At 43.5% G+C, this 12,302-nt stretch overlaps 3 protein-coding genes and 1 non-coding gene across 4 annotated transcripts; all 4 read right to left on the reverse strand.

Annotated features, from left to right (window-relative positions):
- Positions 1–2,059: 2,059 nt before the first annotated feature.
- LOC118796862 (histone H2A-like) lies at positions 2,060–2,479 on the reverse strand. Its single transcript, XM_036556003.1, has one exon. The coding sequence runs from the start codon at positions 2,465–2,467 to the stop codon at positions 2,081–2,083; it is 387 nt and encodes a 128-aa protein (XP_036411896.1). The 5' UTR covers positions 2,468–2,479; the 3' UTR covers positions 2,060–2,080.
- Positions 2,480–3,230: 751 nt separating this feature from the next.
- On the reverse strand, positions 3,231–3,881 carry LOC118797483 (histone H1-like). The gene is made up of 2 exons (XM_036556856.1): positions 3,465–3,881; positions 3,231–3,421 (listed from the first exon to the last, which is right to left on the reverse strand). Exons 1-2 carry the CDS (start codon positions 3,850–3,852, stop codon positions 3,231–3,233), a joined length of 579 nt encoding a protein of 192 aa, XP_036412749.1. The 5' UTR covers positions 3,853–3,881.
- A 3,284-nt stretch (positions 3,882–7,165) lies between these two features.
- Positions 7,166–7,356, reverse strand: LOC118797573. Its single transcript, XR_005005959.1, has one exon. It is a non-coding gene; the product is annotated as a U2 spliceosomal RNA (small nuclear RNA).
- Positions 7,357–7,715: 359 nt separating this feature from the next.
- On the reverse strand, positions 7,716–8,400 carry LOC118796873 (histone H2B-like). The gene has a single exon (XM_036556013.1). The coding sequence runs from the start codon at positions 8,103–8,105 to the stop codon at positions 7,731–7,733; it is 375 nt and encodes a 124-aa protein (XP_036411906.1). The 5' UTR covers positions 8,106–8,400; the 3' UTR covers positions 7,716–7,730.
- Between the last annotated feature and the right edge of the window lie 3,902 nt (positions 8,401–12,302).

Consider the following 12,302-nt stretch of genomic DNA (forward strand, 5'->3'; position numbering starts at 1 on the left):
AGGGTCTCGGTAAAGGAGGCGCTAAGGCGTCACCGCAAAGTGCTTCGCGATAACATCCAGGGCATCACCAAGCCAGCTATCCGCGTCTGGCTCGCCGTGGCGGTGTCAAGCGTATCTCTGGTCTGATCTATGAGGAGACCCGCGGCGTGCTCAAGGTGTTCCTGGAGAACGTGATCAGGGACGCCGTCACCTACACCGAGCACGCCAAGAGGAAGACCGTCACCGCTATGGATGTGGTTTACGCCCTGAAGCGTCAGGGACGAACCCTGTACGGCTTCGGAGGCTAAACGCTCGACTCGAACAACGATAAACCAACGGCTCTTTTAAGAGCCCCCCACAGACCACCGGAAGAGTTTTTCCTTATAACCCAGTAATAGTGAAAACAACAAGCATTGTATTATGTCTCCATGGTAATTTGCTTTTAAAGACAGAGTGAGCTTGATTTAATATCGGATCAACTGGAGTGGTGGCGAATGCTTAAACTAGCTTGAAAACCCTTTGTGTGTACGATTGTACGATCATTTTATTTCATGCGCTTTCTTGAGTTGACAGGCAAAACATTTTCGTGTGTGTGTGTAAGGAATGAGGGGTGGGGGGAAACTCGTTATATTTAGAATAAACCCGATAAGGGACACTTGAATTGTACGTGTGATACCCAATAGCTAAGAATGCGCGGGAAGGTGACGCCGTATTACACGCATCACTCTCTTCGCTACGCCACGGACACCGCTAGTTTAGGATAGTTGATGTTCTCCTCACACAGTCACAGCACGTGAATGAACTCTGGGGTTACTAGATAGTACTCTCTGGGTAAACAGTTAGGTGGCTCTAAAAGAGCCGTGGGGTGATTTGGGGAAACCTGGGAGCGCGCTGTTTAATTTATGCGCGCTCTCCGCGGATACGGCGGGCCAGCTGGATGTCCTTAGGCATGATGGTGACTCTCTTGGCGTGGATGGCGCACAGATTAGTGTCCTCGAACAGACCCACCAAGTACGCCTCGCTAGCCTCCTGCAGGGCCATGACGGCAGAGCTCTGGAAGCGAAGATCAGTCTTGAAGTCCTGAGCGATCTCCCGCACCAGGCGCTGGAAGGGCAGCTTACGGATCAGCAGCTCTGTAGATTTCTGGTAACGGCGGATCTCCCTCAGAGCCACGGTGCCAGGCCTGTAACGGTGAGGCTTCTTGACACCGCCAGTAGCCGGAGCGCTCTTACGAGCAGCCTTGGTAGCCAGCTGCTTCCGCGGGGCTTTGCCACCGGTAGATTTGCGGGCGGTCTGCTTGGTTCTTGCCATGACGTCAAACTTTGTTCTTCTGCACCAAAGAAACGGAATAACTCTGCGCACAGACCGCGGCCCTTTTAAGGGTTCGAGCTGCTCGCCGCTCATTGGGCGTCCGGAATGTGCCCGCCTTCCATTGGACGGCTCCCCACGCGATGGCTTAAACGCTATTGGGCGTTTTCTGCCGCGCCAAACATTTTCAAATAACAAGGCGCTGCCCCAACGCCTTGGCGGGCTCATGTACCACATTGTTGTTTTTTCTGTTTTACATGTTCGGTGTAACGTTACTCAGATTTTTGGTTCATTCATTATTACACGCCTGTTATTTGACCTTTTTTCGCGTAGTTACAAAGACGTTCGTGTAAGTTATTCGCCTTGTATTCGAGTAAAATAAGAGCTTTAAGTCACACTTCTAAAGCTTGCACTGTGCCAAAAATGTGATATATTTCATGCGTGAGTTCATAATCGTATAACTTGCACGTGTGTGTGTACGGAATGAAAATAACCTAAACTTGTTATAGTAATAAACTGACAGGAACGTATGTAATGTACATAACAGTAGATAAGAATGCGCGGGAAGGTGAACAAAGCGGTATTCAGCACGCAATCGTGGGACGTGGTGAAGCTGTGATGCTTTTATTTCATTCTATCCTACACACGATAGAATGAATTGAACTAACGATCAATAGAAAGTCGTTTTTTCTACTTTTTAGCATAAGGAAAAAACTGCACTTTTCTTGCTATGGTGGGTGGCTCTTAAAAGAGCCTTTGTTTTTTTTTTTATAATTTGGCAGAAGAACCCAATTTATTTGGTCTTGGCCGCCTTCTCTGTTTTCTTAGGCAGCAGGACAGCCTGAATGTTAGGCAGAACACCACCCTGAGCGATGGTCACTCCTCCGAGCAGTTTGTTGAGCTCCTCATCATTACGAACGGCCAACTGCAGGTGACGAGGGATGATACGGGTCTTCTTGTTGTCGCGAGCGGCGTTGCCGGCCAACTCAAGGATCTCAGCGGTCAGATACTCCAGGACGGCAGCCAAGTAGACTGGAGCGCCGGCGCCGACGCGCTCGGCATAGTTGCCTTTGCGCAGAAGCCTATGCACACGGCCCACAGGAAACTGCAGCCCGGCGCGGGAAGAGCGAGTCTTGGCCTTCGCCCTAGCTTTACCTCCGGTTTTCCCCCTTCCACTCATTTTTTGCACTTCTGTTAAGTTTGATGAACTAAGCTAAAATAAACAGCAATCGTTTCCGAACGCCCTCCATATAGGCAAAGCTGCCATGTTTCTATTGGCTAAAATGCGATGGCATCCAACAACCAATCATATTAGCGTCGTCATAATTTGGGGCCCGCCCACCTTTCTTCTCCAAGCCTCTGCTTCCCCCCCACCTCCCCTTCGCTTGCGCGCTTGCGTGTATGTGTTACAGAGATAGAGAGAGAGAGCGATAAAATACACACGATACTTTGGGAGATGAAGATAAATTATGTGCTGCAGACACATATCAAATATTTTTTTTATTATTGTGTATACTTTTATATTATTGATAACACTTTCTCTTCTTAATTGCTTTATTGTTATCAATCTTGGTTTTGTAACTATTATTATTATTATTTGCATATTATTATTTACACATGTAAATTTGTCATGTCAATAAAGCAAACCTGAACTGAACTGAGGGAGAAAGAGATGAGGACAAAGGAAACAAAGCAAGTCCCTGTTTTCTCGCTGTTTTTATCCAATTTCAGCTCCTACTCTCATCCGTGTAAATGCAAACGGCAACTCGGTCATAATTTTGACCCTGGCGCTTTAAAGTATTACTACTGGCCAGTTTTTAAGTGCAGCACGAAAGAAAATCTAACTCTTTAATAAAATGTGGGTGGCTCTTAAAAGAGCCGTTTTTTTTCAAACGGGCATTTTTTTCAATGGGAGAAACAGGACATGAGGGTGAACAGCACGTTTACTTCTTCTTGGGAGCCGCCTTTTTCGCCGTCTTGGGCTTGGCAGCTTTGGGCTTGACGGCTTTTGTTTTCTTCGGGCTCTTGGCCGTCTTCTTCGGGGCCGCCGGCTTCTTGGCTTTTTTGGGAGACTTGGCGACTTTCTTGGCGGCCGCGGGCTTCTTCGCCGTTACCTTCTTGGCTTTTTCGGCGACTTCTTGGCGGCCGCGGGCTTCTTCGCCGCTACCTTCTTGGGCTTCTTGGCCGCGGCGGGTTTTTTGGCGGCCGCCTTCTTGGGTTGGTCGCTGCTTTCTTCGCCGGCTTCTTTTTGGCCTCGGCTTGCTTCTTGTTGAGCTTGAAGGAGCCTGACGCACCGGTGCCTTTGGTCTGCACCAGAGTGCCCTTTGTCACGAGGCTCTTGACCGCGAGCTTAACGCGGGAATTGTTCTTCTCCACGTCGTAGCCGCCGGCAGCCAGGGCTTTCTTGAGGGCGGCGAGAGACACACCGCTCCTCTCCTTGGACTGCGAAATGGCCTTGACGATGAGCTCGCCGACGCTGGGGCCGGCTTTCTTGGGCCGGGCAGCGCTTTTCTTCTTGGGAGCTTTGGCCGGCGCGGCGGCTGGAGCAGGAGCGACTTCTGCCATCGTTCTGCTTTTGCTGCGAGTGAAGCGAGAAAGAGCACAAACTAGACTGTTCAGAGGAACCTCCCTCTCAGGCGGGGAGCCGGCCCCTTAAAAGGCACATGAGAACGGCGTAGACTCAACCACGCGGGCGCTGTGCCTCTTTGTCTCAGTGACGCGCTCAGATTTGTGTTTTCTCGTGGCATTTATCGGGCAAAATACGAGCGAAAGCGCCGCTCGGCGAGCGTCCAGCGGCTCGTTCCTCTAGAAGAGGCTCTGCCGTGTGTCCCCAGTCCGGGAATGGGTGCACAGCGACGCCTCGTTTTACAGGGCGCTCTCAAAAGGGCGCCGGGCGGTCGCCGCTCCGAACGAAAGACGGCGTATTTGGCGCGATAATCGGTGGAAAACGGCGGCAAACGGCGGCGTCAACTTTCGGAGAGCTCAACAGCGCGTTCGGGGAGAGCCTCGGCGAGGGCGTGGGCGAACTTCCAGCGACCGAGCGCCTCGTTGACTATGTGTAAAACGGGCTCTCTTGGAGCGAGTAAAGCACAGGCGTGAGGTCGGCGGCCCGCGGGGCCAGAGCCTGCTCTCTGCTGATGTGCTGTTGTACAAAATGTAAATGAACTTTTGACTTGACAAGTGTGAAATAACCCAAATCTCATATGGAAAAGATTATTATATCATGATATTTTACTTGTATGGCTCTCCATACTCCATGGCTTTGTGTGTGTGGGTGACCCTGAGTGTGAACGCAAAGTGCAGTGGTGTGGGCCAAGTAGGCCACATCTAGGAGAGGCACACACAGAGAGAAGAACCTGTTTGTTCCATTTTAAGACTAAAATGTCTTTGAAGGAGAAAAGAACATACATAGACAGACCTAGCTGTAACCATACTGAATAGTAGTAATACACAAAGTCAATAAAGCGTAAAGGCCTTAGCCTGATTGTGGCCTTGGCCTGTGATCATCTTTGAAAATATGTTACTTTTTGGTTTGGAAATAATGGAATCATTCTTGATAAGAAAAAATAATGACGTTAACAATGATGTGAACGATAATAAAAGAAATTTTGTAAGGTTTGGATATAATGGTATTCAAAGTAGTCATGAAAGTTGGAGATAATGGTGTGTAACCATTTGGGATGGGCAAGGAGGGGTCATCACCTTACTCTGACCTCAGCAACGGTCAAGGTCTTGCCCTAAATCTACTTTCACTTTAACTAATTTCACCACAAACCTCAAAAAAGGTCTAACTCTAAATTTGCTATTACTCTAAATACATTTTAAGCTTGAAGGCTAGATGTAAGACAAATTTGGCCTACTCTAACTACAACATGAGCTTAAAGCCTCGTTCTGTACATGATTTTAATTTTATAGCTTCATCATAAGTCTATTGGAGCACTATACATTTCAGTTTTCACTCACTCTTACTACTTCACAAGCCTGAGGCCCTGCCTTAAGATTACTTTGACATTCTTTATCTGTAGCACTATAACATCTCGTTCTCACACTAACTACACTACAAGCCTATAGGACCTCATTCTAAACCTACCATCACTTACTGGAAATCTCATTTTGCTAACTCTAACTTCTTTAGAAGCCTAAGACATCACCCTATACTGACTTTTACAATCTCTTATTTATTCATAAACCTAAGACGGAGCTCTATAGCAACACTTTCTTAAGCTTTCTACATTATAAGCTTTAGTGCTCACTGAAAGCCTATTTTTGCTTACACTAGCTTCATCATAAGCGTTAGACTTAAAATATATACAGAGTAAGTAAAAGGGCTTATAGAGCTACACCTTAGATTTATGTTTTATTCTTATCTCCTCATGAATCCACTGTTATTTACTTTACTACAACAAAGACACAAAACCTAGCTAGATGCCTCCCTTTGCTTAATCTGACTTCATCATAAGCCTAAGGCCTTGCCCTAAACCTATTTTGACATTATCCAACTTGACCATAAACCAAAAACCTAATATAACTTACTCCAACTACATTTTGAGCCAGTGTACAGATGAAAGGCTTGATTCTGGCTTGCTTAAACTGTATCATCAGCTAAAAGCCTAGCTCTGCACCTGCTGTCATTCTACAACTTCATCATAAGTCTAACGGCTCGCTATACATCTCAGTTCACTCACTCTTACTCCTTCACAAGCCTGGGGCCCTGCCCTACTTTAACATCATTTAACTTTAGCTCCATAGCTACTGCTACTCACTCTAACCTGCTATCATTTACTCCATCTACATTTTAAGCCTGAGGCCTAGTTTGAAAGCTAATTTTGTTCACTCTTCTTCTTCTGAAGCCTAAGGCTTTGCCCTACACTAACGCTATCTTCATGATAAGCTCCACAGCTACCTTTAGTAACTGTGACTACTTTAGAAGCCAGAGGCTTAGTGATAAATCTATATAAAACTACTTTTGCTTATTCTACCAGCAGCAATAGCCTAAGGTTTAGCTCTTTAGCTACCTGTACTTGATGGCACTTCAGCATTAGCGTAAGGCCTACTTACTCTAACTGCATCATGGGCCTAATGCCTGGCTCTATATCATAGACTTAATACGACGTAGCATCTAACCAACTTTAAGTTACTCATTATTTAATTTTTATTTGTGTCATAAACAATAACAACAATAATAATAATACAAAGAAAAAAGTTTTGCTTACTCTACCTTCAACATACTACTGCAGGGCATACAGTATAACCTTCATTTTTATACTTTTTTATAGTTTCATAGTTCTTTCCATTTGTACCACACACACTGACCTCCTCTTATTCCACTATTCAAAAGCCTTAAAGTCAAGTCAAGAGGCTTTTATTGTCATTCCATCTATGTACAAGTACACAGTGGAGTGAAATTACGTTCCTCCAAGGAACAACACGGTGCAACAAGGAACAAAATAGACAGTACAAAGAAAAAAAAAATCAAACTAGAAACAATACAATAAATACAATATATAAAACAGACATTCAGACACAGTAAACGGACAGGACAGTGCAGCGCCGACACAGCACTCATTTCTGAGTATGAGGTAGTGGAATAAGGTGCAAAGATTATTTAACATGCTGTGATCTGTGAGTTTACGCAGTCAGATTGTAACATACGTGAACACAGCAGTTCCTGAGGTAGGTACACAGTACCAGAGTGAAGAAAGTGCAAGCACTGTATTAGCAGCAATGTTCCAGATGGAGGGGTGAGAGACCCCAATGATCTTCTCAGCTGTCCTCACTATTCTCTGTAGGGACTTGCAGTCGGAGGCAGTGCAATTCCCAAACCAGGCAATGATGCAGCAGTAGAACATGCTGAAGATGGGGTTGTGGGGCTTTCTAAAGGAGGTACAATGTTCCCGGAAGTACTGCAATACCAGGTTGATGCGTGGAGCTTACGGAGCAAGCTCCTCTTCCGTCTCCTTGTTGTAAATATCAATTTAATGTGTAGCCCTCATTTAGAGGACGCATCAGATATTAAACTAATAAGAACAGATACTACACTTGATCAAGTACAAAAGGCAGAGAAGCAATAAAATGCTAAAATATTAAAAGAATACATAAGTAAACAGCTCTTACAATAACAAATGTGCACACAATGTTTATTTTTATTCATAAATACACACATGCATGTCAAGAAAAGAAAAAAATGATAGAGGTTTAGAAGCGTTATAACTCAAAACAAAGCCTGGATGTTTCCTGTATTTTACAGGTGTTTGCAGAAGGAATTGCAGATCACGTACTGGAACAAACACACTTTTTGTATACACAAACCAAAGGATGTGCATTTAAACACTTACATAACTCATTCTACTGCAAGCCTTACAGTTACCCACACAAAATAAGCTCTTTAAGCGGAAACGTGGGTGGCTCTTAAAAGAGCCGTTGGGTTTGAAGTTTGTCACTTCTTACTTGGAGCTGGTGTACTTGGTGACGGCCTTGGTGCCCTCGGACACGGCGTGCTTGGCCAGCTCACCGGGAAGAAGCAGGCGCACGGCGGTCTGGATCTCCCTGGACGTGATGGTAGAGCGTTTGTTGTAATGAGCCAAACGAGACGACTCACCGGCGATGCGCTCGAAAATGTCGTTGACGAACGAGTTCATGATGCCCATCGCCTTGGAAGAAATGCCGGTGTCGGGGTGGACCTGCTTCAGCACCTTGTACACGTAGATAGCGTAGCTCTCCCTTCTGGACTTTCTGCGCTTCTTGCCTCCCTTACCAGCCGTCTTAGTCACGGCTTTCTTGGAGCCCTTCTTCGGGGCGGACTTGGCGGGTTCAGGCATGGTTTTCCCTTTTTCGAGTACAACCGAAGAATGAGGAAGCGCGCCCGCACCGGCTTATCTAGACTCCGATATTCAAATTATAGCTCCGCCCTTCTGAATGCAAACAAACGATCATTGGACAACAATCAATCGTTCGATTTGCGGGCAACGCCCACCCCTCCCCCCTCCTTCTCTTCCCAGCTCAAGACTTTCCCTTTGTTCGCCTTCCCGCGCATTCTTATCTACTGTGTGCCATGTATAATACATACGTTCCTATCAGTTATACGATTATGAACTCACGAAAGCGCATAAAATATATCACATTTTCGGCACAATGTAAGGTTTAAAAGTGTGACTGTGTGTGTGTTTGTGTGTGGTAGGACGCACTCTATTTTTTTTTTATTTTTTTTTATCTATTTTAATTCTTATTTTATTTACTACTGCAAAGTGTTTGTCGGATACTGTGCACTGTGACCTCAAACTCCGTGTATGTGTAAGCGTATCTTTCTATCTTTTGAGTGCTTTGAGACTTTCCCCGTTGTGAGACAACTAAAGGATTATTTTGATTCTGAAATTAAAAGATTAAAATATTTCAAACTTTATTAGGAGGGACCGTCCAGCTAGTTGAAGCTTTCGCCTCCACTCTTTTCCCAGTTATTTCAGTATCAAATTAAGGTCATTCCGTCAGTGTTTAAGAGGTAAAATCATTAGCAAGTCGGAATGCAATAAAAGTCTGCTTTCATTACTACAGGATCATAAGGAAAACCTCTTCTGGTGGGTCTGTGGGGGGCTCTTAAAAGAGCCGTTATTTATCGTTGTTCGAGTCGAGCGTTTAGCCTCCGAAGCCGTACAGGGTTCGTCCCTGACGCTTCAGGGCGTAAACCACATCCATGGCGGTGACGGTCTTTCTCTTGGCGTGCTCGGTGTAGGTGACGGCGTCCCTGATCACGTTCTCCAGGAACACCTTGAGCACGCCGCGGGTCTCCTCATAGATCAGACCAGAGATACGCTTGACAATTAACATATACCACAATATAGTGACCATACTATTACCAACCAGGCTACCTTCTAATATTACTTAAACATTTATAATTTATAATGTTAACTATATTTTGCACAGACAGCGTGTAACACTGTTAACATCCATATTCTCTTTGTTTGGTTTACAACTAAAACATGGCCAAACTGCCCTGCTGACAAGCTCATCCACCTCACTCTCTACCGAACTGGAGATTTAGTCTCATTTGTAAGAAGAAGCAGTAAAAATTCCAAAAGTACCTTAAAGAGAACAAAAGAATAATAATTATTTATAATATCAGCACTTATATGGTCTAATGAATCAAATATTCTATATCAATTATTGGCCAAAGCTACTCATTATCATTAAACCTCATAAACCTGATCTCATATCATAAATATAAGTAGTGAGGGTTTATAATTGTACTAACTGGGAAAATAAAGAATTACACAACAAATTTTGCCCTTTATATTGATTTTAAATATGGCATTTAAAATCTAATTTAAAGTACATTTCTCACATGTAGCAATATTCATATTACAACTCTTTAACGACCTCGTAATTCAGAGGATCCAGTGGTGTTCGAGAGAAGAACGTTCACAGGACAGAACGTATCGGGTTCTGGACATGTTTATTGAACACAGGGGGCGCTAGAGGCGATTTTTCGAAAACCCTGTTCATTCTGGCCGATAGATAGCTCTTATGGGCGTAAGAGCACAAAATGACGACACGACTACAGGGGTCTACAGAGCAGGTGAACAGAATCAGTGATCCGGTGAGGCACATCTCTGATAGATGGTGTGGGATGACGTCATGGTCATATGTTCACGCAGAGGATCCTGGGAAATGGTGTCCTCTAAAGAGTCAGAACCAGGGGGATGCGTGACACACATGTCGACCCCTGCTTGCCAAAAATGAGTATAAAAGCGTGGATGTTTGTGGGTTTGTCGTTTGACGCCTGGGCCAACTCAGATTAGCGCTTGTTTTCTGGAGAGTCTTAATCTCAATAAAAGAAATTGGGCTTTATTTAAGTCTCCAAATCTGGAGCAAAGCTGCAAATCATTTTCCCCACAACATCTGGAGCAGAAACACAGATGCTATAACGAAGTTCTCCTCTAACGGCGCCACATTGCAGTGTTATATTTCCTCATCATTACTGAGCAGCGGGACTTTCATTTCTCTATGATTTCGCTGTTAAATGACGGGAGTCTTTAAGAGTCTCTTCCTCATATCGCTTCAGTTTCTACTGATACAGTAACTACATCAAATATAGAAACAGTTGTAAAAAACATCATATAGTCTCCTAAAATGTCAGGATTAGGCCTGTCTGCTCAACACTAATGCATCTTTTCTGTCTTTATCATTTTTAACCCGATCGCCTGATCTCAGTGATTTCTGAGCTTTTGATAACACGTGCAATCTGGTCGCTGATTTCCGGTTGATGTGATAGGATTTTTTTTAATATGGATTAATTAAATACGACCCTTTATTCCACTGTTTCATATTTGTTATTTGATTTAATGATTAGTTTGAGAAACAGTAAAATGAAGCTAGAACCAAAACGAGAACTGACCCATTTCCCGTTTTTCAAAACTGCTTTTGAATTAAAATAAAATAACCAGAAGACACTTGGACCATAGCAGCACCCAGTTTATAGTTTAGTTATTAATTCGCTGATCAGAGAAGCAAAAACAGTGCAGACAGTTCGCCCCAGGTGTTTTGGGCTGAGGGCGACTTGTCATCGATGGAGCTTGGATGCCCTCGTGTGGTCAAAATGTGAACGTGCAAGCAGTAGAATAAGAGATATTTTCATATGTGGAAATATTGTGTAGCTGAGTGACTTCTTGAATTACTGTGTTTGTGAGTTTGCATAAATAAAATTGGAACTAAAATGTCAATAATTTTACTGTAATTATAACGACCAAACCACATAATTTCGTATAGTAGTTCAGCATTTACAATAAGGAGTCTAGTGGTCTTTCTCAGACTTGCCAGTTCACAGTTTGACCACAGGATATTGTATGTAATACTCTCTCTCTCTCTCTCTCTGACTCACACACACACACACATACACACACACACACACACACACACACACACACACACACACACACTCATGCATATTCATACCTTTTGATATTACCAGCCTGGACAAACCACAGTGATCTAAATTTGACTTAAATTAAGATGAATTGTATTAAAATTAATGCATTTCTTTCTTTTTTCTTTCTTCCTTTGCTTGTTCAATATTTCTTTTGTGCTTTGTATAATTTTTTATGTTTTGACTTAAAATGACATTATATAAGATAGGATGAGACAACCCTTTATTAGTTCTACAGCATGGAAATTCACAGTACCGCAGCAGCAAAGGGAGAGCAAGGCCCTCAAGAAAAGAAGTAATAAGAGGAGAATTACAAAACAAGGTATTAACCCTATCAATTACTTATCAAGGTTACAGTTTGTTACTTATTACTGCAAAGACAATTTGCATAATACTAAAGATAAAAAACAAATTCTATTTTTCACAAAATTAAGAAAATAAACAATATAAATAAAAGAGCAAAACATCTTTAAACCATAAGTATATTTTAGCATATTGCAAATGGTATTGATAATACTATGCACAGAGTATTGATAATATTATAAGGCTGTGAAATGATACCACTAATAAAAGTATTGGTAATAGTAATAGTTACAATAATACGAGGGATATTTATTTCGTGGCAGTATTTGCTTTGTGTGTTTTCCTTGATTCCATCGTGTTGCTGTTTTCTCTGTAGTGTCTGTTGTGCGTGGCTCCGCCTCCCGTGCCTTGGTTTCAACTAGGTCCTGTAGAGGAGCATAACAGGCACGTACAGCGCTCCATTTGCTGTTGATTCTCTTTGCAGCTATCAAGTGAAGAGCTAAGTAGCATGTCTGGTAGAGGAAAAGGAGGAAATTAAAGTTTAAAGAAGAGAATTAGTGTGGTCTTTTTGACCGCAGCACCTTGCGGTGTCTGCGGTCCCTGTTTCCTACTCTTACATTTTGGATTTTCTTCCTGTTTGTGGACTTTTAAGGCACAAAGTTTCGTCTTATTACGCTGAAGGTCTCGACGCGGCAATGGCGTCTCGTGGAGCCTTCAGCGATCGCTTCATCAAATATTGGGTTAAGTTGAAATATATTGGACTTGGAGAACCACCAGACCGTAACTATGTTGGTGA

The sequence above is a fragment of the Colossoma macropomum genome, unplaced genomic scaffold (genome assembly GCF_904425465.1).
Source record: "Colossoma macropomum unplaced genomic scaffold, Colossoma_macropomum, whole genome shotgun sequence".
Lineage (NCBI taxonomy): Eukaryota > Metazoa > Chordata > Actinopteri > Characiformes > Serrasalmidae > Colossoma > Colossoma macropomum.